Source organism: Mastacembelus armatus, chromosome 6, assembly GCF_900324485.2.
Source record: "Mastacembelus armatus chromosome 6, fMasArm1.2, whole genome shotgun sequence".
NCBI lineage: Eukaryota > Metazoa > Chordata > Actinopteri > Synbranchiformes > Mastacembelidae > Mastacembelus > Mastacembelus armatus.
This window is the reverse complement of record NC_046638.1, coordinates 9,582,801-9,607,810: the sequence shown is the minus strand read 5'-3', so window position 1 is coordinate 9,607,810 and position 25,010 is coordinate 9,582,801. Positions and strand designations below refer to the sequence as shown.

The following is a 25,010-nucleotide window of genomic DNA, read 5'->3' as shown; positions in this document are numbered from 1 at the left end:
AAGAGAGTATTTTAGTTATTAATATTTTAAGTATTAAAATGGCCTCTCTTTGAACTATCAATCATCTTCTACATAACAATTCATGGGACTGTTATAAAATGAATCACATCCATTTTAACTGATTTTCTCCAACATTTAGAACATTCTAGGTGCCTCGCAGTACCTTTCTGCTGCTGTCAAATTAACATTAAATATTAAATTTCAGCGTGTTTCTGAGAGGACTGTATTTCAATTCTCTCCTTCTGCTTAACAGCATCAGTTCTCAGAAGAAAAGATTACCCAAAGGTAAAGATAACCACTGAATATCCTTGGGTTTTTTTTTTTTTTTGACAGTCCAAGTAAATGATTTAAATCTTTTTTTTAAACACCAGAGTAATTAGAAATAAAAGGCAGAACAACTCATCAGCTAATGTAAAGCAGTGACTAAACTATGTGTAAAAAGCATATGTCGGAGATAGTGGATTTTTTGCTGTCTAAAGCATAACGACAAATAATAGCCTTATCAACAAAGCATAACACGCCATAACAGTGAGATCTTATCACTGCTCATTTTCTCAGCTCATAGATTTCATGTTACTCTGGTGGAAGATGTGTTCTGTGGATTCCTACACTGTAACTGACAGCCTAGTCATGTCAAAAGACTCAGGCTTTATGGCAGCAGTCCTTTCACAGCACAAGGAAGAAAAAAAAAAAAAGTGGCAGGTGTAAGCTGATGCATCAGCAGTATTTGCAAAAAGTCACCAGATTCCCACAAGGGACATGCTTGTCATTAAAACAAACAAGAAAAGAACTGATGAGTGCATTAATCAGAGCGCGGTGGTGAGCTGTAGTCCGTGGCGTTCCTCTCAAGGCGCAGCTGCACCTGAGGGAGGGGGGATTAACAGCTCCATGCTGGAACTCCTGTATCTGAAATCTGCCTTAGCTCATCGTTTCTGCTCCTCAGTAAGAGGCTGTGGCTGGATATCAGGCTCAGGCAATCTATTCCCCTGTACAGCACTGGCTGACCGACATCAATGCCGTGTGCTGTCAAATTATTAATTAAATGCATGCAGTCATAATCAGATGCAGACATGGTCAGACCTTTGGGACAGCTAACATAGAATTGATGCTTAATCTAAATTGCAGATTTCTTCTTGTTTCCCAATGCCAACTAGATATACTGTTTTAGGAGCAAATTGTGGTTTTAAAAACATAGCATCACTTTGCATTGTGTTTACCTTTGTAATGATGCAAAATGCATGGTCATAACTTTTCTTTACAATCCTGGCTCACAAAAAATGCACAGCAAAGACATCTTTCTGCTTTTATAGTCAAATAATACAGTATAATACAGTGTAGGCTGCAACATAAATATGTTTACATAGACAAGTGTGAGATAAAAGTGTACTATGCTGTTTTCATTCCCTTTCCACAGATGTGCAAAATGTAAATGCCACAGCTTTCAAAAGTAAAGCAAAGCCCAGGTCCTGTCTCCATATATTTCATTAACTTGTGTTAATGTAGTTGCTGTGGCTCTAGGGTGTTTGTTCAATGCTCAATGCACTTTTGCTGAAATAATAAGATCTATCAGTCAGCGCAAAGCAAAAAAACGCTTAATTTGCACAATAAAGGTCATTGGAGCTGTTACTTCTGAGGGGCTCTGACACAGAACAGGGTTCAAAACAACAAACGCCACAAGAAATGCTGCTTTGAAATATTAGGGTATAGTGATGTGTTCACATGTTCTCAAAATCAGTGTCAGGTTTATAACGCTGCGTTGAGTATTATGACAGGCCCTTGTGAAATGCACTCAGCTCACTTTATGTACTGCACTTCCCAAATACACTATTCACAATGTCAACAGCAGATCTGGCCTGTGGGGAAAGGACTTGTCAGCATATGTGCTGATGAGTGTTTCCAAATCTTCCAAATCACATGTGATTAAGAGATTATTGCGCCTGCGTGATTGCAAACTAACGGCTGAGCAAGTGTTGATTGTATTTATTGAATAATTAAAGAATGAATTAGCGTGTCCTCTAAATCGAACAGAGATGTAAATTATACTTACATACTTATCTCATACATTCTTGCCTTGTGTCTAATTTATATTGCGAATGACCGTGTAAAATCAAAGTCCTAAATGCAAAGTAATTTCTCCATTTGCCAATAGAACGTGTCCTTGTGAAGTGAAAAAGCTGTCAGCTTTTTACAGCCAGGGACTTCAATTAATCAGACCTAATTAAACATATTGATTGAACCAAACATCAGGATTTCCAGTTGAAAGGGTTTTACTAGACTACAAAGTGCACACAAAAAATAAACAATAAAAAAAATGAATACACAAATAACTTATGGGCACTTGTGCCCTTAAAAGATCTATTACTCTGGAAGAGTTCAGAAAATGAGACAAATATGCATCCGTTTTCTTCTCATTGCATAACACCAAATCTCACAACGTCTCAGTGGTAAATGTTGTCCTTGGCTTTACTGAGAGCTCAAACTGTTGAAGCTCTATCAGTTTGTTTTCAGGCAGCATGACCTCACTTTGCTGGAAAAAGTTGTGTGAAATCACAGCTTGAACCAGTCTTAACCTGTAGGACCAACACTTGGTACAACAACAACATACAGATCACGTTTTCATGAATGGCCACTTTATCAGAGGAGAATATATCCTGTCATATTTAAACCATATGTGTGTGTGTGTGTGTGTATGTGTGTGTGTGTGTGTATGCATATATATACATATATATTGCATAGTTAATTTTGGTCTGAATTTGTTACTGCAAATAAAAGTTGTTTAAATGTGCATAATAATTTAAAATTGCATCCTAAGCTCAGTGACCATGTAATGCTGCCCAAAAAATACCAAGTACCACTGAATTTGATGATTGAATTAGATAAACTGAATAATTAAGAAAACTCTACTTGTTATGCTAAATAAATTAAGTAAAAATAAGCTGCAATAGCTGAAAAATGTGTTTTTTTCACAAAAAGCAGAAAACAAGATCTTTTTGTATGCTCATACGATGGTGGACATTTTGGAGCTTCATAGCTTTTCACATCAGCAGTGTAAAAAATTACAGCTATCAGTCATAAGTAAAGGAAAATGAAAATATGAAAGATATTAGACCACATTTGTTATTATTCGGTAGGGTCATAGCAATCCAAAATGACAGATGGCTTTGTTTGTTGCTTCATGGGATTAAAATTGTTTAAGCTCTTCAATTGATCATCTGACATCTTAATACAAAGCAAACAATAACTGTAGGTTAAAAATGAATTTGATGTGAATTATTCATTTGTGAATGCAGTTGTGCAATGTGTGTTGTTATCTAGACAACCAAAAAAAAAAAAAAAAAAAGTTAAAATTGGAAACTTATAAATGACAGTAAATGTGTATTTATTATCCATAAACAAAGAAGGCTTAAATAAATTAAGTCATCATTGAAAACACAAAGTAAATCTTAATTCTGATGTGTATTCAAGGTGTCAGTCTAAGGGTCAGAACCAAACCTGCACTGCACTGCTGCAGTGCCAAGGTACATTTATGATAAATGACTTTATTACACATTGCTATAATGCGGGGAACCCATGCAGAGCCAGGGATACAATATATGCTGCTCCAACTGTGCAAAACAACAGTAGCTACTTTAAGGATGCAGTTGTTTCAAATGTATGTGTGTGAGCGTGTGTGTGTGTAGGTGTGTGTGCGTACGTGCGTGTATGTGTGTGTGTGTCTGTGTGCCTAATGTATCTGTTATTTGATCAAAATTATTGATTTTACTAAAAAGCTTCTTTGTTTGTTTATTTCCCCCACAAAGGAAGTCAACAGCAGTAATGATATCATTATTAAACCATTATGCATGTCTGCTCATCGACTAATACAACTTTAATCAGCTGCTTAAACTTGCACTCTGTTGTCATCTAGTGGCTCAAAAACGACATAACACACCGCATATGATCTTTATTCTAGACTGAATCAAAATGTCCATCAGTGCTGATGGATTCACTGCTCATCTGTGAATGTGAAGGACAAAACATTACGTTAAATCCTCGCTCAGAAATAATGGTAATAAAAAAAAACTTAAACTCATAATGGGATTACACGGGCGTCATTTAAACCGATGTTAATGTCAAATGTGATGTTTTTAATAGGAGCCAGCAAATGAAAGATGATGATCGGCTACAGCCAATAAACTTATCAGAATACAAGAAAGTCAGACATAAAAATAAAATAAAATCGTAATCAAAACTTATTCTGAAGCCTTTAAACCAACTGCTGGTGCATCCTGTAGCACACTTCTAAATCATTAGCATTCACCGCATCACAACAGGCTTTAAAAAAAAATAAAAATCACTGTATCTTCACACTAATAGTTTTCCTGGCAGAACATGCAGGCAAACGCCATGTGAGAAAAAAAGAAGAAGAATACATGGCTGCAGTGGATTAGCCTATAAAACTCTCCGGGATGATACAGCCCTTTTCTTTGGCACAGCACGCACATTTCCATGGGATAGACTCGCCAATAGCCTAATTAAATAGAAAGCACAATTTGTCACATCAACCAGCAGCGCTTCCCAAATGCCAAAAGACTGCGCCCCGAGTTACTGCGGGCCGCTTCGACAAACACAAACAAAAATAAAACAACCAAATCATCTTTTTAAACAAACATCTGCAAAGCTGTTTATCACCACAGACGCTGTCGATGGTGAAGACATGCCTGCTGCAGCATCATTAGCATCCTCTGTCGATGAAATCAAGCTCTTTTTGTTTTTTGGTTGTTTTTTTTTTTATTTTTGATTTACGCGAAAATGCATTTGAACTCACCTTCCCGAGACGGTGAGAGACCCGAGGTTTAAAGTTATCCCCTTCACCAAAGCAGGGAACAGCATTCAGCGAGTCCAGTGCGCATCTTCCATCGTTAATTAGTGTTAAAGTCAATCTGCAGGTAGGGCAAAGCAGGTAGTTTCTGAAGTTCAAAGCGGCATTTGTATTACTCAGCGAGGCGCAGAAGTCAGGTGTTGTGAGAGGACCCGTGGCTGCTTCCTTCCGCTCCTCTCTCCTCTCCTTCACCCGGTGAAGCGCGGCCCACTTTAAACTCTAGTGACGTCACGAGCGCTGAGGCTGATGCTACAACATCCCCACCCCACCCCTACACACCACCACCCATCCTACCCCACCCCCCCACCCCCTGGGCCCACACACCTTTACAAAACACACACACACTGCCATGTCCTTAAAAGTAACCCTGCAAGACTCATATAACATCTTCCTGAGACATTACTCATAGCAGGTACACTACCTGTAGGTTACAGGCTCATTTCCATGTGCACTTATAGGAGACAAATTCCTCTTTCTGTGCAAAGACTTGTTACTATTCTGAAGTTTTATTATGTTGCTTGCGCAACAGTAAATCATCTACAGTGACGTATTTTTAGTACATTCTTTAATACAGTCTTTTCAGTACAAATTTCACCCTGTTTGTCAGAATTTCTTTGCAAAGCTGCAACTTTTTGTACTAAAATACTGAATTGAAATACTGAACCCTCATATTAGCCTTAGAAGAACTTTTTCTTTGAAAGAGGACTATAATAGATTGCCCCCCACCCCCTTCCCCATCATTTAGACTGAAACTGAACACATCTCAAAGGGCATTATTAACATGGTCAGAGGGGATGACTAGAGCAAGAAAAAGCTGTCCTTTAAAAAAATAATACAAATTTTCTTTTTTTCATTAAGGATTATCTGTCCATACCTTTTCATGCTCCAGCTGCAGCATTCAAAAGTATGAGGTGAAAGCAGGTAAACCGAATATTTCAGTTCCCTGAACAAGGAAGAAAAGATCAAGTCATGGATGGAATTTTTCTTTAGTATTCAGGTGATTCTTCAAAATCCACCTGTAATATCCTCATCTCTCAGTGACAGATTTACGCTTCTCTTCTGTTGACTAATGATTGATTGCAGAAAATCTGTACAGTTGTGATCCTACAAGGTTTCTAATCTTCTAAGTTCAGGCATCGCTACATATCACAGAGCAACAAAATATCTTGAAACCCTGATGACAAGATTCCCATTCTGATTTTTTTTACATAGACAATTTGGAAACATAGCCCTGAAAATAGTTTCCTACAGTGAGATTTAGCAGAGGTGATGAGATCAGAATATGTTGCATACAGGGGACAGAAAATTTTAGGTAAATGCCTAATGAATGATGGTCTTACCTGATAATTAAGGATAACGGATATGTCTGGTGATACCTAGGGTATTTCAGCAAATCTAATTAGAAGACTAAAACCAAGAATAAAGTGGTGCAATTAAAACCTGTATTATTTGTGTATCTGAAGCTTAGTGTACAGTTGTTTTCCAGAAACTATTAAAAATACATAAATGAGCCACCCTGTCAAACATACGTTGTCCTGCTGCTGTGAATGCTCACCAGAGCACCAAAGTCATTTAATCTGCGAAGAAGAACAGTCCCAAACAAATGCACTGTTTACTTCTGGTTAAGTAACGCTTGCTAAAAACTGCAATGCCCAGCTGTTTTACATAATTCTTTATTTATTTTTGAAAATTTCATTTCGTGGGCCATTTTTGGGCCTTTTTTAAAGATTTACATTATGTCTATAGCAAAAAATAAATGGGTAGACTGAGAGCACTACACATCAAAGCGATGAAATAAGAACTAGGAAATTGTTGGCTTGATCTTTTCATGTGTTTTATTTATAAAAACACAAATATAGAACAGCATACTTAACGTTACAACAAGTGACAAGACAACTAAGGATGAAATCTGAACAGGGAATATAATGGCTATTATTCAAAGCTTAATTTGTAAATGCTCAGAATCTGTGAACAGCACCCATCCACTGTGTTCTCAGCACTGAAGAGATCTGTCGTCATCTGCACCACCAATCAACACCTCTGCTATTGGCTTCAGCTAGACTCTGGCACTGCTGAGCCACTCAGCTGTATGAAAATATGTGTTTTTAAAAAAGTTTAGTTTAATTAGTTTCAAACACATCTGTCACTTTTTTAGACATTTCTTCTTATATCTAATGCAAAACACCCCAAATCCCTGTAATTACAACTATAATTCTTTGTGTAATAACCTCTTGAATTATATAAATAACAGTTTTAAAGCAATTACCTCCTCTCCTAAATATGACCATTTCCATTTGAAGGGTGAATTGTGTAATATTTTTTGTATCATTAGTGTGTAATCACAGGAAAATACTAATAGCTGCATTTTCTTAATCTTTGAATGAGCCTTTTAGATCTACATTAGGAGTGTATCTCCTTTCATAGTTGCAGCTGTGTTGTGCCATCATATTTCTATTGTAGCCCAGAATGGATAAACCAAACACTGGCTCTAGACAGGGAATCACCTTTTTACAAGACACCTCATAGCCACTATACCCCCCCCCCCCCCCCCCCCCAAGGTTTGGAAATAGGTACGGTTGGGGGCTGAGCAGTGCTAGGAAGGTTGCATTCCACAATTTCACCACTAGATGTCACTAAATCTGTCCCATTTTACATACTGCACCTTTAAATTAAATTAGAACAGCATGGGAACATTACCTGGTATGTGGAACCAGAGGTGGAAGAAGCTGCAGGATTTTCTGTCAAAACACTAATTAATTAATCAACAAATTATTTCAAATTTATGTTTATATATTTTTGGGGAGTTATTCATAACAATACATCTAATTCATTTTTTTCTTTAATTTTTCGTACTTTATCAGAAATGTGTTTAGAGTCACATTCAGCACGTCTTCCTGTGTGTGCAGTGTTGCAAATGAACGACATTAAGTAAAACAAGATGCAGATGCCTTTGCCTCTGTGTTAGCTTGCTGAGTTATCTTACTAACACAGAAGGACACAGCTCCACCTTCACATTGCCTCTGGCTAAGTGACATTATGTAATGTAGGAAAATGAAAACTTATTACACCACTGAAGGATCAGCAAACACATTTTTTATTGATTTATTCATTTTGGTGTTACAGGTTTGTTTTCTGTTGAGCTTTTTCGTGCAAAACTTATAATTAAATCTTTTTAAAGATTTGCCTCAAGGAAAGAAAATACACTACTTGAGGCATTTTGTCAAAAGATTTAGATATCAAAGAAATTTAGGAAACTAAAATTGGGAATTCAGCTTTAGTGGGCATCTGAATAGAGTGGAAAGACTGTCAAGGTGAAGAAAATGATTTAATTCTGTAAAGAAAAACTGGACCTACAAATCGCAATCCAAGCAATCCAAAAACTGAAAACACAGTAGGAGTACCCACTTGCCCTGCCATAACTACCCCATGGACTGCTTTGCATGTTTACAACCCCAGCTATTGGCTTTTCTTCTCAGCTCGAGCAACTGGCTGCTGTTATCAGCTGCTTCAGAAGCTGCCTCTGTGGCCTGCTGTGCTCCCTGACCACAAATCCTTAACTCCCCAAAGAAAGTAGTGGTGGATGAGGCAACAAATCCACAGCATCAAAAAAAGATACAGAGTATTCTGGTTTTTCAGCTCATCTTCGATCAGTACATCTGAGTTTGACACTTTCAAGTCTCATCAGCTGTCTCCACTTGGCAAAGTGATGTCTGGAAAGTACAATAAATAGAATGTCGTACTACAACATTGGTTGTGGGATGGTGGTCTGTGCAAGGTCTGTTGCATTTCTCAAACATTATCATCCTTTTATATTTCTAATAGAGAAATAGCTCTCATATAAACTGCTGACTGTGGGCTCTGTGGATTATCCAGAACAGCGGGAACTCTGAAATGTTGCTGTTAAACATCCCCATGTTAAAATATGTACAAATATTTGGCTTTGAATAATAATTTATCTGAAATGTCTTTTGATTTTTTTCTACAAATAACACAATTACCTTGTTAAAACAAATTACACTGCATCGCATTTACAATTGCATTTACCCTGTCTGCCTACTTGAACAATTGTTCATATTTTCCATATCAAAAGTTTAAGAACTGGACACAAAATGCCTCCTGCTTCACTGGAAAGTCTCAGTGTTTGTGTTGTGCGGGTGTCAAAGTTTGACATCACATTTGGTTAAGTTGTGTATTGGACAAAGAATGGCTAAAAAAGCTGTGAGGTTTGAATGCTGTACAAACACACCTTATGTTCACATTTCAAGCGAGCACAAAGAAACTTGCCTCCTTCAGCCACTGAATGTGAAAAAAAGTGTCAAACTCTGCAGATACATCATTCTGTACTGTGGAAAGTTGTCAAGCCAAACATGTTTAAGTGTATCCCAAAACTGGGGACAATAAAAACAGTACTATCCATGTGATTACTAAAAGAGGCAGGCAAATACTGCATTATTAGAAATACAACAAATAGTTTGTTACATTTTCGCAAGACCTCTCATCAGTGCTGGAAAGGCTCGTCACATTCTCACAGGTATAATGTAGAGAAAACATTATTATTTTTAAGATTTTAAATTAGTGGCTCACAACCCTTTCTGTTTTTGAATTATGAATACAAAATAATTTCGACATAGCTCTTATTTATTACGTTTGCTCGCAAAAACAAATGTAAACATTAAGACAGTCCCTAAATTGAACAGAATTTTATGAAACAAAATTGCGTTTCTCACTCTTATAATCACCTTGTGACAACTTATGGGGATGTTGACCCCCAGGGGAGAAAAACCACTAGTGTAGATGTTTTTATGGCCCATGTGGAAGATTGTCTGATATGCCCACAAACCAATTTGTCAAAAGCAACTTAGAATTCACACGGTTCCTGCCCATGGGCTCGAGAGAGGACACGACCAATCTTTCCTCTGTCAGTCCTGCTTTATGAAGAAAAAGATGATTTTGGCAGCAAAATACGTTTGGTAAACCGGGCACGGCTCGGTGGCCTTGTGTCCGTCAGGACAATGTGTAGAGACTTTAGAGCAGATTGTAAAAATGGCAGGCAGTTTTAAGTTCTGCTTGATATCCAATCTACATGGTAGGCTGACAGCTGAAACATCATTCACTGGGGAACTCTAACGTGAAGCCATTCACTGGTAGTTGGGATTGATTTTATTTCCACAGAGGTTAAACAGTATGAAGGACTGAAAATCTACCCCAGAAAGGACAGAATATATTAAAATGTTTTTTTATCTAAAAAAAAGAATACATTATATAATATATAAGCCTTACTTTACTGTTTAAATTTCAAATGTTATAGCTGCTAAAAAATAATAAAAATTGTGTCAAATTTAAAAGACACTGGACAATCTGAGCTCCTATAAAAATCAGACCTCTCATACAGTATAAGAAGAATAACCAACAAGTTCTTGCAACCACAATGTCAATGATATTAAAATATAATAAAAGTGTCACGCCGCGCTCCCCATATGAAAGAGGAAACTCGGCATGACCAAAAAGGGATGATTTGAAGAAACAGCTCAGCAGTCTGGAGTATGTACAAAAAGTGATATTTATTAACAAAACTAACAAAAGCAGACCAAATCCCAGGTTACAAAACATTAAGAAAAAAGTGCCTTAAAATTGCAGCCTCCCAGCAAGCTGTCCCTTCTCTCTCTCACCTATCCAGACTACCTGGCCTTAATACCTCACCTCCACTAGACCCTACCAACTATACCGGTGTCCCTGGGGTGAGCTCAGTTACCTTTTACCTTCCCATTACCTTCAATACTAGCCAATATATCTCTCCCACCTATTACTCCATACAGCTACCACAAACAAACAGTGTGATGTCTACAACTCTCTTAGATGTATACATTCTACATTTCCCTACAACTAAGCCCCCCTACCTTAACTCAAAATGGTATCTCCCAGCTACGATTGCCTACCAGTGCACACCTGCTTCTAATTGGGCTAATTGCACCCCCTACCTTAACTCAACAACCATCCCACCTGACACTGCCCCAAGGGAAATTCCACTCCTCTCCACCAGGCCCTGCTGCTAAAACTATAAAACACATAACTCTTTAAACAATCACAAATAAATCCATTAAACATAATTAACATTTAGGAACTCCCGGCCTAATGAAAAGGGAGTAACCTTTTCACAAAAAGTATATAAGGAAGTATTAAAGACAGGGACAGTAAATGAGTGAAATTGGATCAATCAGCATTTCCTGAGGGAACCGATGCTGCTGCTGCTTCTGGTTCATGGTCTTTTTATTATGACCTTGTAAGTTATTGCCCAGTGGTCTCGTGATTAGGGTTACCATGCCATAAATGTGAATGAATTACCAGTCATGGTTTAAAGTGGAATATTTCCTGCTACAAAATAATACACATATGCTCACAAAATTAGATATTTCTGATGCTGCTATTAATTCTACAATGTAAAACAAGTTAACCCATCGATCATCACGCATTCATGTCATTTCACTTTCACAGGACCATGGCAGAATACAAGACCGACCAATTTTCAAAATAAAGTTTAAAATAATTTCTATTACACTTGACCTGACAGTGTTCAAACAAAACAAGTTCATTCTATGTGTCTTTATTTAGCTCTTATCTTTTAATTTGTTGTATTACTTACCTGCTTTATCATTCTCTCACTGTTTATATTTACAACTACGCTTGTTAATTATGAGCCAGTCTTTTATCCAGTCAGCCAACTTCAATTTTCAGAAAACTGTTCTTGTTTATTGGTTCTGTCATTGTGTCATGCAGGTGCAAAGGGGGACCTATACCCTGACTAGCAAGTCTGTTATGTTAATAGAAACATAGCAACACTGCTGTCTTTTACCAGTCATTTATGCTTGTACACTGTAAAAGGTTGTCTCCCTGTGTTATGTGATGACCTGTCCAGGGTGTACCCCTGCCTTTCACCTCAAGAAGCTGGTATAAGCTCCAGCAGATCCCTGTGACTCTAACTAGGAATAAGCAGGTATAGATAATGGATGGGTGGATGGATGGATGGATGGATGGATGGATGGATGGATGGGTATAGATAATGGCTGGATGGATGATCTTTAAAGCACAAAGTGAGACTAGTCAGGTGGGAAACACAGACAAGTAGATCTTCCAGCACTCACTTAATTACATATGCCCCAACCTTCAAATTGTTGGAATAACAGGACATGACCTCAGTCTTGACAGTATAAACCCTGATACCACTGTCCAACATCTGGTCTCAAACCATAAAAGTTAGATCCCAAGACTTGGGAGTAGGCAGGGACACTGGTTAGTGTTAGGGCGCAAGTGAGGTTTCGGGTGTGGACAAGTTCCCTCCCCACAATCTACCTCCAACTCTTGAGTTTATAACGCTAAACTGGAGTGAAACTATCCTGTTATCGTGGAGTCAGCATTGTAGTACCGCCCATCACCAGGAGAGGGGGCGCTGTCTCAAGCACAGCAATGCCGTGGCGATTGTAAATATTTGTGTGACGTTTCATCTCCTGGATCATTCACATCCACCCATTAATAAGGAGAATATCAGTCTTTCTGCTCCTCCTGCTCATGACAACACTGCTCCCCGTCTTAGCCTTTGTTACCAAGCCGAGTTAATCATTCTGGTATCACAGCTCGTTTTTTTTCCCCCTCTCCCTCTCTGTCCATCCATACTGCTGCAGCTCGAGTGTTTCCTGTGTGTAACATGCAGAAGAGAAGGAAGCCAGAGCCGATCCAACTCAACCCGATCCCTGATGGCAACACTATCAACGGCACCGGAGCCACAGAGTGAGTGATTTCATTTCATTCAGATATCCAGGCTGTGGTGTATTCATAATGTGATCTGTTCACGTATAAAGGCTGAACACCACACAGATGAACAGCTCCTTTACTCTATCTATTCCCTAAGTCTCTAATATAGAAGTGTCTTACTGAGGTTTACTAATGATGATTTTTCTTTATTATGGATGAATTGATTAAAATGTTGTTCATTAATCAGTAAATTGGTTATATAAGTTTTTTTAGAGCCCAAGGTGAAGTCTTCAAATGAACAGAGAGCCATCTGATTGGCACTTAAGGTATTTAACAATTATCAGTGATAATTATGTGATTAATTTTCTGTTGATTAAGTAATGACCACACTGACTACTTGTATCAGCATCAATAAGCAGCTAAAAATACAAAGGTGTTCAGTCTATAAACATGGGAATCTTTGGCAATGACTGGAAAGAATTGATTTTCCCTTTTTTTTAACTATTTTAATTTGGTCGTGTGACATTCTTATTTTCCCAGTGTACTTATGTAAAAGCTGTAAGCCACTCTCCCAAATGTGCTCCCCAACATAAATGACCCAAACATGTGCGGTTCTCAGGTCCTTGGCTCACCTCTTCACTGTGTCGCTGATAAACAGCTCGCTCATTACTCTTAAGAGCCCACTGTGTGTGGACAGTGACTAGTCAGACGTTGACCTTTGCAGAGAGACGTATTATAGTGTGTGCTGAAGAAGTTCAGTGTAGGCCTGTTCCTAGTTCCCACCACTGTTGAACTAAACACAGTAATGGAGATATTGAACTGTGGTGACAGAGAAAAGCCCAGTCAGTCCAGCGACAACCAGGATCAGTTCAGATGTGCATTACATAACATGTCATCCCTGTGATGGCTGCCTTGCTAATGTACTGTAGAGGTGAAATATTTCATTGTTTCTTTATTAGATCACACATTTGGCAAGTCATGTCTTTGCAGTTAGTTGAATAAAAAACGAAATGTCAAAACCGGCCTTAAATCAAATCAATTTCTACATTTTAGTTTTCATTGCAGCAGAAATTCATAGGACCGCAGCCAACCATTATTACCAGTTACTAAGTATTTCTTGCTTGACACATTATCCCAGAAAACGTAGAGCAAATGACAGCGAATAGCTTTGTTTTGCCTAAGCAACAGTCCAAAACACAAACATGCTGGTATTATGTTTATCATTACTCAAGACAAAGAAAAACATGAAAATTCGAGAAATAAAATATAAAAAAGTAAATGTAGCACCATCTTGTTTCACATTTTTTTGCTATGGATTTCCTATGGATCAGCTAATTAATGAACTGTTTGAGTACAAATTTAATGGCAGATACCAGTAGACATTAGCTGACAGCTGTAATCAAAACCTAGCATTTCATTGAAACTTTATAATGAATACAATTTCTATGTTAGAATTATACAAAACATTAGTTGTTAGTTTCAAGATTTTTAATGCATTTATGATAGCAGATCAGCGTTTTAATAATGTTAAACAGAGGAGTTGTGCTTTGGGTTTGCTCAGTAGAAGATGTTGTTGATGACACAATGTTTGGCATTGCGCATTCCTGCTGCTGCTGCTGGGCAGGCTGCGACTGGCCGATGAGCAGTATGTTGCGATGAAGCAACCGTCAGGAATTCTGACATTTGGCAGCCTCTGCTAGGATCCCCCTGCGTGTTGTGCACTGATATTCAGACTGACAGTCTTGACGAAAATGTCATGCAGCCTGGAGTTATTCTGTCCTGTCTCCCATAAAAAGCCTGTTTAATCTGGGACCACACTTTCAGCTGTCTGAGGCTTTGAGCAAAAGCAAATCCTGTTTTAGCCTAGTGATGGTAGATGACAGATCTGCACTCCCTCACACATCAAACATTTTGTTACTTAACTCTGCGTAAAACTAAAACTCCTGCACACCCACATGAAAAAGGACATGGGGAAACATTTGTTATATAATCGCCTCAGAAAGTATTCAGACCTCTAAACTGTTAAAGAGTGGTGTTGATTCGATTGCATGATCATTTTGGAAGATGTTGTGCGTCAATTATTAACCCATACTGCAGAAACATACTCTATGTTAGTTATTCCTTTATATATTTATTCCTAAATAACCAAAATGGTGGATGATCATTTATTAGCATGGAGGTTAAACCTCATTTAAGGAATCAGGCTACCTTGCACTTCTTGCGGTATAAGCTGCCACTGTCTGCAGGTCTTGTCACGTCTCAGTTATCACTTATTAGCTACAAAGCAAATGAGACTGGATAAACCACTGAAGTAGGAGAGGTTATGTACCTTGCTGATTCGCACCCTGAACAACCATTAACTACTTTCCAAATAAAGATTTGTTCTGCTGGTTTGGGCATTTTGGACATTGGTATTGATGTAATGAATACGGATGTTAGGAAACAACAATTCTAGCTGATATTTAGAACATGAGAGGTAGGATGCTCACACCAGCCGCGCAGGTAATACTGGCAAATTAGGAGCTCAGCATAATGCATTTGATGAGCCTCTTACTGAAACCAGACCATTCCACTCAGATGAAAAGGAATTGCTAGTCCAGCCTGCCAAATGCTTCCTCAGCGTGAAATGGCTGGCGGCCATGGAAGAACTGTACTGTGTGGCCCACATAATGCCAGCCAAGCATGTAATATTATCAGAGGAGATCTAAGAACAAATAAAAACAGACTGTTCTGGATATATCTATTGATATATTTGCTACTGGCTGAAATCTTGGATGAGATCCTACTACCACATACAGATTCCTTACTTAAGGTATCTGCCTTTGTTGTTTAGGGAGTTAAGCAGTAAATTATTTAGAAAGTATTGCTATTGTTTCTTTTATAAAGCTGTAAAAGGCTTAGTTGATACGCATGACTCTCGGTCTCACGGGTAAATACAAATCCAGGAATAAAACGTGTGTGTGTGTGTGTGTGTGTGTGTGTGTGTAAAGGTGTGAAAATTAAATTAATTATTAACCTATAAAGCAGCCATAGTTTTGTGGTGTTGATTCTTTATTGGTTACATGCCACTTACTGTATCCTATTTTTAGCGCAAAGGAATTGGCACTTGTTTGCTAAACTCTGAGATACACACGCTGAACTTCAAAAACTTTGTGGTAAATCGCACGATAATGTACATGTGCATTGTGCCTGAGTTTATCTTTCAGTGTAGGTCTATGGAGGTACTGGAGAAAATTAAAGTAGCCTATAAAATCTTCAATAGGAGCTGTTTTTTTTTTTTTTTTTTCTTGGGTCCCTAATAGATGAAATTCATGACCATCACCAGATGAGTCTCTGATTTTGTTGTGCTCCTGTTTTTTGTTACTTAATCCATCACATATCTTTCAGTCCACTGTGATCATTATCAAATGTTTGGTGGTCAAGCAACTGATATTTTCTAGTATATAAAATTAAAATCTACATACTGGTAAAAGTTAAAGTAGGTGAATGCTGCAACCGAAATAATAAAACAAACCCTGGGACGTATGTTGGATGTTCTTGGACACTGTGCGGCTCAGGACCACGGGTGGTATGAAACCCATTTTTGATAACAGCAGTGCTATCTTCTTTCCGCTGCTTTATGCCAAGCAGCAGAAAGATTGCGTCTCTTGCATTCAACTTCTGTTGGGTGTCCTTGGACATTGTGTGGATGGAGCACAAGAGGCCAGCGTCGTGCTCACTTCCTCCTGCAAGGGAGGGGGTTACACTGTGGAGCGAATGTAGTCCCTCCCACACATTGTGTGGAGTGCGTTTCAGGCTGCCTATCTTCTCGGTATCTCCAGCCTCCACCACCTCGCACTCTTGTCGAAAAAAACGCCCACGCCACCCACAGCCAACTCAAACTCAGCTCCTCGTCTCCATGGATATGCAGGCGCACTCTCAAAAATAAAGCCACTTAACCCTCTCTTTGCTGTGTGGTGGAGCAGCGGAGAAGAGCGCATGCTGCCTTGCTCTGGCTGCTCTCTACTGAGTCGTGCTCAAGTACAAAGATTAAAAAAATATATGTGTATTATTAGTACTACGCTTGATAAAAAACAACAACAACTTTTTATCAGCAGATGAGCATAATTTAATACAAATATGAAAGACTAACACAATTGTTGCACCTCAGCTGCAGAAGCTGGAAAACGTACAGTATCTTACAATTCTGAAAACATGAACTCTCCTTGAGCTGAACTTGTGCCTGCCTTTGATTTATTCATTGGCCATTTGTGATATTTAGACATTTAATATTAGGAATCATTTACTGAAAAATATAATGCTAATTTTTGTATTGTAATGGTGACCTGTCCAGGGTGTACCCCTGCCTTCCACCCAAAGACAGCTGGGATAGTCTCCAGCAGATCCCTGTGACCCTGGTTAGGAATAAGCAGGTATAGATGATGGATGGATTTTTGTATTGTTTTCAGTTGTTCCAAATGAGCACAAATCTGTGTTTTTTTAAACAAAACATCTGGGAGTGGGAGGAGAAGCAGAGGTCAAGGAGGAGTGGGTAAACACACTTGATTTCTTAAGGAAATGCATCACCATGACAACAGTACCAGGTAAGCAGCAAAGACTCCAGAGTTCCTCATACTGGAATCAAGGAAAAAACATTGAAACACACCCTGTGACCCTCTTTGCCTTCCTTTTCTCTTGGGTTGGTTGTACCCAGAGACATGTGCAGCAGTACATATCATGCACAATTTCTGTCTTTTCTCTAAGGTGTCAGTAATATAGTAGATCTGGATGCACCATGGATTGCTGTCTGCAAAAGCTCTGTTTGAATGAACCCAAGACCCTTTTATATGGAAAAGAATACATGTGTAATTCAGACATTGCTCATCTTTGTCCTTGTCTACTTTATCCCTTTTCTTTGTAAGAACAAACTTGGAGGCACTGCAGAAGAAGCTAGAGGAGCTTGAGTTGGATGAGCAGCAGCGGAAACGCCTGGAGGCCTTTCTGACACAGAAGCAGAAGGTGGGAGAGCTGAAAGATGACGACTTTGAAAAAATCTGCGAGCTGGGTGCAGGCAACGGAGGAGTTGTATTCAAGGTCTCCCACCGACCCTCTGGTCTGATTATGGCGAGGAAGGTGAGCTGTGGCCCAGATGGCTGGGTGTGGATGAGAAAGCTCAGACTAAACTCTATCTAGTCAATAGGTTTATATTGGAATTACATAACTGTATATCTAGAGTTTTTTTCTCTACTATTTCAGACAAGTATTGATTTTAGTGTTTTCAGAATGTGTTGAGGGAAGTTTGTTCCATTTCCTTGCAAGTATTTTGTGCACAATGAAAAATGTGGGTTACTGGGACAAGAGTGTGTGCAAAAATATAATGGTCACATTTTGATATCCACACTTAACTGAAAGAACTGAAAAACAAAACAAAACGTGTGCATATAAACATTTCTCCCATGATATATTTTATCATATATAGCATCTAATGTTCTCTGTGCATGTGTATGTGTGTGCTCAGTTGTCCAGCAGCAACATTGCATTGCCCTGTATTTTTATGTTCTGATGTCTCCTGTGTTCCAGCTGATCCACCTGGAGATCAAACCTGCCATCAGGAACCAGATCATTAGGGAGCTGCAGGTGCTGCACGAGTGTAACTCCCCCTACATTGTGGGATTTTACGGAGCCTTCTACAGTGATGGAGAAATCAGCATCTGCATGGAGCATATGGTACAGTTCTTTAATAGATTATGGCTGCTAGTGTGTTGATACAGCATTCACTTGCCGCTTTGCACATTGTACTTGAAGCACCCATCCTTTGTTTCTCCCGTGCCCTCACTGGCATTGAAGGCAGCTAATTTGGTTTAAATGTGTTCAATCTCACAAATTATATTTTGAATTTCAAAGAGTCCTTTCACTAGAATCTATCCATATTTTCCTCCCCGCTGGCTGTAGGATGGTGGGTCCCTGGACCAGTCGCTGAAGAAAGCAGGCAAGATCCCAGAGCAGATCCTTGGCAAAGTCAGCATCGCTGTAGGTAGCTCCAACACCTCTCCCACTAGTTATGTGCCATGGCCATCACAGCTATTTTTGTATCATTTTTGGATAAAGCTCAGTCTTCAACTAATGCTAACAAATTACTTCTTTTGCAGCACTAACTGATCTGTATCCCTGCTATGCTAATATGTGATATTTGCTTTTCCAGGTCATTAAAGGGCTTTCCTACCTGAGGGAGAAACACAAGATCATGCACAGAGGTCAGTCACTATTTAATTTACTGAAATATGTCACAAATAAAATATGGTTTTGCCACCTTTACAAGATGTTTCAAACATAAATACCTGTCCTTATGTAGGTTCCTGTCATAAAACAATAGTCAGAGACATATGGACATTGAAGGAGGTTTCGCTTGCTTTAATCATTTCTTATTAAAATATCTCTTTAAGAATACACAACAATCCTGTTTTGTGCAAAAATATGCAGGATCCGGTTCCAGCTTCTGATTGGCTGAACACACCTGATCCACATAATCAGAAGTGGGTAGGACAGAGGAAACCAAGCAGGGTATTGACCCTCAAGGAGCAGAATTGTCTACCACAGCTTTAAATAATTTGTGCTTCTTGATTAGGCTATTGATCTTCACCTTAAAGTAATTTGCTGGTCCAGATGCATCTACCATTCTGTTATTCAGTGTTGTACATGAATAATGTGAAGAAACAAGGCGAGTATGTGTGCAACATCACAACATGCGCTGAGCCTTTCCAGCAGTTTGCTCTGTGCTACTTACTGTTCCCTGTTGAACACTTTCCCACCATGTTCTCCTAAATATTGCATGTTCCCTCTTTCAGATGTCAAGCCATCTAACATCCTAGTGAATTCCCGTGGTGAGATCAAGCTGTGTGACTTTGGAGTTAGCGGGCAGCTCATAGACTCCATGGCCAACTCCTTTGTGGGCACTCGCTCTTACATGTCTGTGAGTTAAAATGGACACAGTGCTTTCTTCCTGCTGCACTGAGTCACACACACATTAGCCTTTAGGATTTCTGCTTTAGTACCTGGGCCCTAAGGTCAGACTTAAACCTTAATTGATGCCTCACAAATGAATTGGGACTTGGTTTATACTTAATGTCATAGAGTCCAGTTCATAAGATCACATTCTTTTCATGCAGGAACAGGCTGTGTAATGTATACCACTGATGGGGGGGGTATGTAACGTCGAGCTGTACATTTATGCTCTGTTTCATCAAAAACTAATTGAAAACTAACTGAACTAAACTAATTGAAGTGACTTCAACTAGTCAAATTGATTATTGATTTGAACACTGAGGGTGCAAGTAAGCTTAGTGACACAGTTGGGAGGAGGAAGCACCCAAAGCAAGAATAATTTACAGTCATGATTCTAAATGTATTCTCTTCCTTGTTTATTGTCCATTATATGTTAGAGCCTGCGTAAAGTTCTCATGTGATTTTAAAAAAAGCTTTGTACCATTGTACCATCTATGTCACTGTGTGTAATGAATTTCAAATTTGCTTGAGCCTATTGTTTTTTTTAATTTGGTGATCTTTTGTAATGGTTGCATGTTATGCAGCCCGAGCGTTTACAGGGCACCCATTACTCAGTTCAATCAGACATCTGGAGTATGGGTCTGTCTCTTGTTGAAATGGCCATTGGACGCTTCCCCATCCCACCTCCTGATGCTAAGGAACTGGAACAGATATTTGGGTTCCCAGTTGAGGGGGAAGCAGCCTCCAGCGAATCCTCCCCAAAGCCACGTCCTCCTGGGCGACCAAGCAGCTGTAAGTCTGACAGTGACACTTGTTTATCTTATGATTTTATAGACATAAATGAAATTATTCCAAATAGTTTGTTGAAACAGTTTGTCAATTATAGCTGTGACCTTGACTGATAAATGGTGCAGAAGACAACCTTTTTTTCCTCCCCCTCTTAGCCTACGGACCTGACAGCAGACCCCCGATGGCTATATTTGAGCTGCTTGATTACATAGTTAATGAGGTGAACTTACTCACTATATAATCATATATCATTACTAGAATTTCTCTCTGGGGATTAACAAATTACTAAATTCTGACATAACCCTACCTGTTTACTAGTGTACACAATACTTATGTCTTTGCTTAGTTTGTCATAGTTGACATTAACTGCTGACTGGACCTTTAATTTTCAGCCTCCACCAAAGCTTCCTGGGATATTCAGCACTGAATTCCAAGACTTTGTGAACAAATGGTACGTAGGAGAAAATTTTACTTTACAACCACCACCTGTGGAAAATCTACATCTACTCACATTCTAAAACATTGTTCCTTGCAGTTTAATTAAGAACCCTGCAGAGAGAGCAGACTTGAAGCAGTTGATGGTGAGTGTGCATACTTAGCAGTTCTATCATGTCCTGTCAAGCCCCTCACCCCATCTCTTAAATCATCTTACACATGTCCTTATCTTCAGGTGCATCCTTTTATCAAGCAGTCTGAAGCTGAGCAGGTGGATTTTGCTGGCTGGTTGTGCAGCACCATTGGACTCAACCAACCTGCAACCCCCACCCATGGTACAGCAATGTGAGACCTATTCAGTCTACAACTACTCCCATATTCTTCTTACTAAATGGATTTATATTATGGAATAATTATATGTTTATACTGAGTAAATTGGTTAAGTTCGTGTAATCAGTAGTTGTATATTTAGTGTACAAACCTCCATGCCAAGTGAAATCAACTATTTTACAATTCTTTAGGCTGTAATAAAGGCCTGTTTGAAAAGCCATCTTTTTCTAATGATCAAGATTCAATTATGAATAATGCTGCTCAACCTGTGCTTGATATTGCTCTTTGCCCAATGTTCTTACTGCCCCAACACTAAATCTTTGTTAGCTTCTGTGAAATAAAGTCTTGTGAATTTAAATTTTTAATGACATGTCTGACTCATATTTGAAATCCTTTATTCATCACTGAACTCCAGTCTGTGTGTATAGATTTATGCCTTGGGTGTGGCAGCTGCCTTCTTCTTTGCAGGTCTTTTCTTGGGTTTCAGCATCTTGGCCTTGATCTATGGGGAGAACAAACAAGATTTCATGGTCATAAATTATAATTAAATGCACACTTTGTTTCCAAGCTTGAACTGTTTAACTCCTTACTGTAGGGTCATGCTTGAGGATGGCATGACGTCTTGCTGTCTTGGAATAAGGGTTCAGTTTGAGCATTATCCTCAAGTTCTTCAGAGGATTCTTCTTCAGTACTCTGCGGTTGATCTTCTTACTGTATTGACAAGACAACACATTCTTAACAACTCAAACTAAACTGCAACATCTGAAATAAACATCCTGGATCTCTCAGGACTTCCAAAATAATCAGGACTCAGAAACACGGACCTGAAGTGGAACATCATCATAGCTGACAAGCCAAAATAAATTTCTAAAATTTAATGGGAGCAGAGCTTACCTAGGTGCACGAAGTGCCTTCTGGATCTCCTCACTCTTCAGAATCCTGCTCAGGTCTGTGTTGGTCATCTTATGCATTGGCAGGCTGATGTAAGAGAGAGTAAGAATTATCTTCATGTATGGAAACAATATAAAACCAGAAAACTGGATAATGTTGTGATTCTCACTCAGAACTTCGGTAAATATCACATAGTTTCAACAACACGGACCATGAAGTAGAAGCTCATCACTGTATTATTTCACTGTCATCATGTTAAAGTGTGCATCATGCTCCTTAAATACTCACTTATACTCAACCTTCAGGGAGGCAGGTTTACGCCAGGTGCCGTACAGCTCATCCAGCTTGCGGAAAGCACTTTCAGTCCAAATGCAGAAACGGCCAACATGACCACCAGGGGCGAGCCTCAGAAGGTTGAGTTTGTTCACGTTCAGGAGAGTGATGCCTGAACAATAATTAGATACACAGGTTCATGTAACATGATAGTATCAATGTACTGTTGCAGCCATCTAACTCCAAAATGTTCCATGTAGCATTTCACTACATGTGAAGTAAAAAGTAATAATTATAAAGAACCTTAACTTTTATACTGATATACCTGATTAGTAATGAATACAACAGTTTCACAAATATCTCACCTGGGATATTTCTGAAGGCTTTGGTGACACCAGCGTCTTGGTTGTAGATGATGCATGGCCCTCTGCGTTGGATACGTCTGCGGTTTCTCATCTTACCCTTTCCAGCACGCATGCGCTGGGAGGCATACACCTGAAAACAGAAAATGTATGATATTAATCCAACAAATCATTTGAAGTAAAAACAGTTGAAACCGTTCATAACATTAAACAAAACCCAAGACATCACCACAGACAGCAAATCCACTGTTCAGTTTGTGGGTTCGACTTACCTTCTTAATGTCATTCCAGGCTTTAAGCTTCTTCAGCAGCAGCACAGCCTCCTTGGTCTTCTTGTAGCCCTCTACTTTGTCTTCAACCACCAGTGGGACCTCAGGGATCTCCTCAATGCGGTGTCCTACAAAAGAATCAAATTATCAGGTCAACCAAAGACAACTAGACACAGAAACTCTTTCTGATGTTCAAATTTGCCAAAGTATTGCCAGAGCTTGCTCAGAATTTAGCATACATCAATACCCCGTGACAGCTTATAGACAGCAGGCAACTGTCACTGTTCACCGAGTCAGACGCAAATTACACCATCATAGCAAGTCAGGTTTTAATCTGTACTTTGAAACATTTAGTATAAGAATGTTTGAATGGCTATTTCTGTACCTAAAACATTTTGCTCTTGTTGTTGTCCTCTGCATATACAGTCTAACAGGCCTTACCTTTGGACATTACAAGTGCAGGAATGGCAGAGGCAGCCAGGGCAGAGCAGATGGCATAGCGCTTCTGGGTTGTGTTGATCCTGCGGTGCCAGCGGCGCCAGGTCTTAGTGGGGGCAAACATGCGGCCTCCACGACACATCTACACAAAAGTATAGTCAAGGAGGTCTAATAATTACCTGAGTGACAAAAATGAAATTCTTATTACCTGCTCAGACTCAGTGTTCATCAGCCATCTGTGCCAGCATATGACAGCAGGCATTCTGTCACTGGCACAGAGTCAGACGCAAATTACACCATCACTGCAAGTCTGAAATTTTAGCTTGCCTTCAAACACAAAGTATAATAAGGAGAAAGCTAAATAAGTAGAACTTCCAGTTTTGATCAAAAGGATACATTTCCAAAAGCACCCTGGCCAGAGCGGTGAGTACCACCACCTCTCACACGAGGGATACGGGCAACAGCTCTTCCTGTACCCCAGGACTCCGCACTGGTCTGGTGGCCTGGACATCAAGTGAGTATGTGCACTGTATTAGCATCAAAACTAAAAAATAATGCTGACAACCACAGATTCAAGACAGACACACTCACCTGCCAGTTCACTGACTGCGTAAGGCTGGCGGCTGTTCTTGCGCATGTTGGTGTGCACAAAATTGACAACATCAGGACGAATTGGAGCCTTGAACACAGCAGGCATGACAACATTTTTGCCTGAGGATTCTCCTTTCTCGGAATATACCGAGATCAGGGGTCGGGCACAGGCCTTGGAAACAAAATCAAAGAAAAGCGTTCAGCTTCAAGTACATGTTGACTGAGAAAGCCATGCATATTCCATAGGAGGCATCACATCTCGCATGTGCTGACAAACGATTATGAAAGTCGGTGCAACCGAACTGGTAACGTTATATCAAATTATGTGTACCTCACCTTTAATTGACATATCCAAACTTATTAGGCCATCACGTTAACATTTCGCGTTTAAAGTAGTACTGTGACGTACGCGGCTGTTGGCCTTAGCCTAGCTCGATTCTGCTAATATGCCTCAGCGGGCCAGGCAAAACATTATCTTTCTCATCAAAACCGTGTTGTGAGCGATAACTAATGTCAGACCTGGTATCTACAGATCCCTAAATACTACCAATATCACGATACATCTGCTCGCTACTTTTACTGATCTACCACTAAATCAAACCCTACACGTGTAACCGAGTTGAATTGCTGAAGCTGCTTGATCAAAATGGCTCCTCGTGTTAGCTTTGCTAGCCGGGAGCTTCCCAACTCACTGCCCCACTAAATATGAAATGAAGCTTCCCAAGGACTGAAAATAAAGGCTTGTTTGCTAAATACAAATAAAAACAGAAACTCTACGCATTGTGCAGCATGTTAACACCAATATAACTGGACTTTCTCACCATTTTCGGTAATAATTTTTCGGCTCGCCGGGAACCACGCTCCACACTCTATGGCGGCCACAGTGAAAAGGAAGTTGGTAAATCACCCTGAATGTCTTATGCCTCCGCCTCAAAGCATACCACTTCCGTCAGGAGCGTTAGATCCAAAATTCTTTACTTTAAAATCAGATAAAGACTCGTGATGTAGCCTGCAAGAATGTATACATAATTACGTTTGTAGTTT

At 39.4% G+C, this 25,010-nt stretch overlaps 2 protein-coding genes and 4 non-coding genes across 6 annotated transcripts; 1 reads left to right on the top strand and 5 right to left on the bottom strand.

Moving 5' to 3' along the window:
* The first annotated feature begins 12,354 nt into the window (after nucleotides 1-12,354).
* map2k1 (mitogen-activated protein kinase kinase 1) lies at nucleotides 12,355-21,512 on the top strand. The gene is made up of 11 exons (XM_026311865.2): nucleotides 12,355-12,643; nucleotides 17,509-17,719; nucleotides 18,167-18,313; nucleotides 18,539-18,616; nucleotides 18,789-18,840; nucleotides 19,432-19,556; nucleotides 20,173-20,380; nucleotides 20,533-20,597; nucleotides 20,770-20,828; nucleotides 20,913-20,958; nucleotides 21,048-21,512. The coding sequence occupies exons 1-11, from the start codon at nucleotides 12,561-12,563 to the stop codon at nucleotides 21,159-21,161; spliced, it is 1,188 nt and encodes a 395-aa protein (XP_026167650.1). The 5' UTR covers nucleotides 12,355-12,560; the 3' UTR covers nucleotides 21,162-21,512.
* An 8-nt stretch (nucleotides 21,513-21,520) lies between these two features.
* On the bottom strand, nucleotides 21,521-24,871 carry rpl4 (ribosomal protein L4). The gene is made up of 10 exons (XM_026311866.1): nucleotides 24,788-24,871; nucleotides 23,967-24,138; nucleotides 23,772-23,878; nucleotides 23,379-23,517; nucleotides 22,941-23,065; nucleotides 22,672-22,801; nucleotides 22,322-22,478; nucleotides 22,037-22,120; nucleotides 21,733-21,853; nucleotides 21,521-21,644 (listed from the first exon to the last, which is right to left on the bottom strand). The coding sequence occupies exons 1-10, from the start codon at nucleotides 24,788-24,790 to the stop codon at nucleotides 21,573-21,575; spliced, it is 1,110 nt and encodes a 369-aa protein (XP_026167651.1). The 5' UTR covers nucleotides 24,791-24,871; the 3' UTR covers nucleotides 21,521-21,572.
* On the bottom strand, nucleotides 21,924-21,991 carry LOC113133637 (small nucleolar RNA SNORD18). Its single transcript, XR_003296008.1, has one exon. It is a non-coding gene; the product is annotated as a small nucleolar RNA SNORD18 (small nucleolar RNA).
* LOC113133636 (small nucleolar RNA SNORD18) lies at nucleotides 22,199-22,270 on the bottom strand. The gene has a single exon (XR_003296007.1). It is a non-coding gene; the product is annotated as a small nucleolar RNA SNORD18 (small nucleolar RNA).
* On the bottom strand, nucleotides 23,158-23,257 carry LOC113133638 (small nucleolar RNA SNORD16). Its single transcript, XR_003296009.1, has one exon. It is a non-coding gene; the product is annotated as a small nucleolar RNA SNORD16 (small nucleolar RNA).
* LOC113133639 (small nucleolar RNA SNORD16) lies at nucleotides 23,585-23,682 on the bottom strand. The gene has a single exon (XR_003296010.1). It is a non-coding gene; the product is annotated as a small nucleolar RNA SNORD16 (small nucleolar RNA).
* Nucleotides 24,872-25,010: the final 139 nt, after the last annotated feature.

Bases quoted from the DNA above. Each gene is read 5' to 3' on its own strand.
- map2k1 (XM_026311865.2), top strand. From the start codon at position 12,561: ATGCAGAAGAGAAGGAAGCCAGAGCCGATCCAACTCAACCCGATCCCT. The intron at 19,557-20,172 runs GTGAGTTAAAAT...CATGTTATGCAG, and splicing joins GCACTCGCTCTTACATGTCT to CCCGAGCGTTTACAGGGCAC. The intron at 20,959-21,047 runs GTGAGTGTGCAT...CCTTATCTTCAG, and splicing joins CAGACTTGAAGCAGTTGATG to GTGCATCCTTTTATCAAGCA.
- rpl4 (XM_026311866.1), bottom strand. The intron at 21,854-22,036 runs GTAAGCTCTGCT...TTGTCAATACAG, and splicing joins AAGGCACTTCGTGCACCTAG to TAAGAAGATCAACCGCAGAG. The intron at 21,645-21,732 runs GTAAGGAGTTAA...TTCTCCCCATAG, and splicing joins TCCTCAAGCATGACCCTACA to ATCAAGGCCAAGATGCTGAA.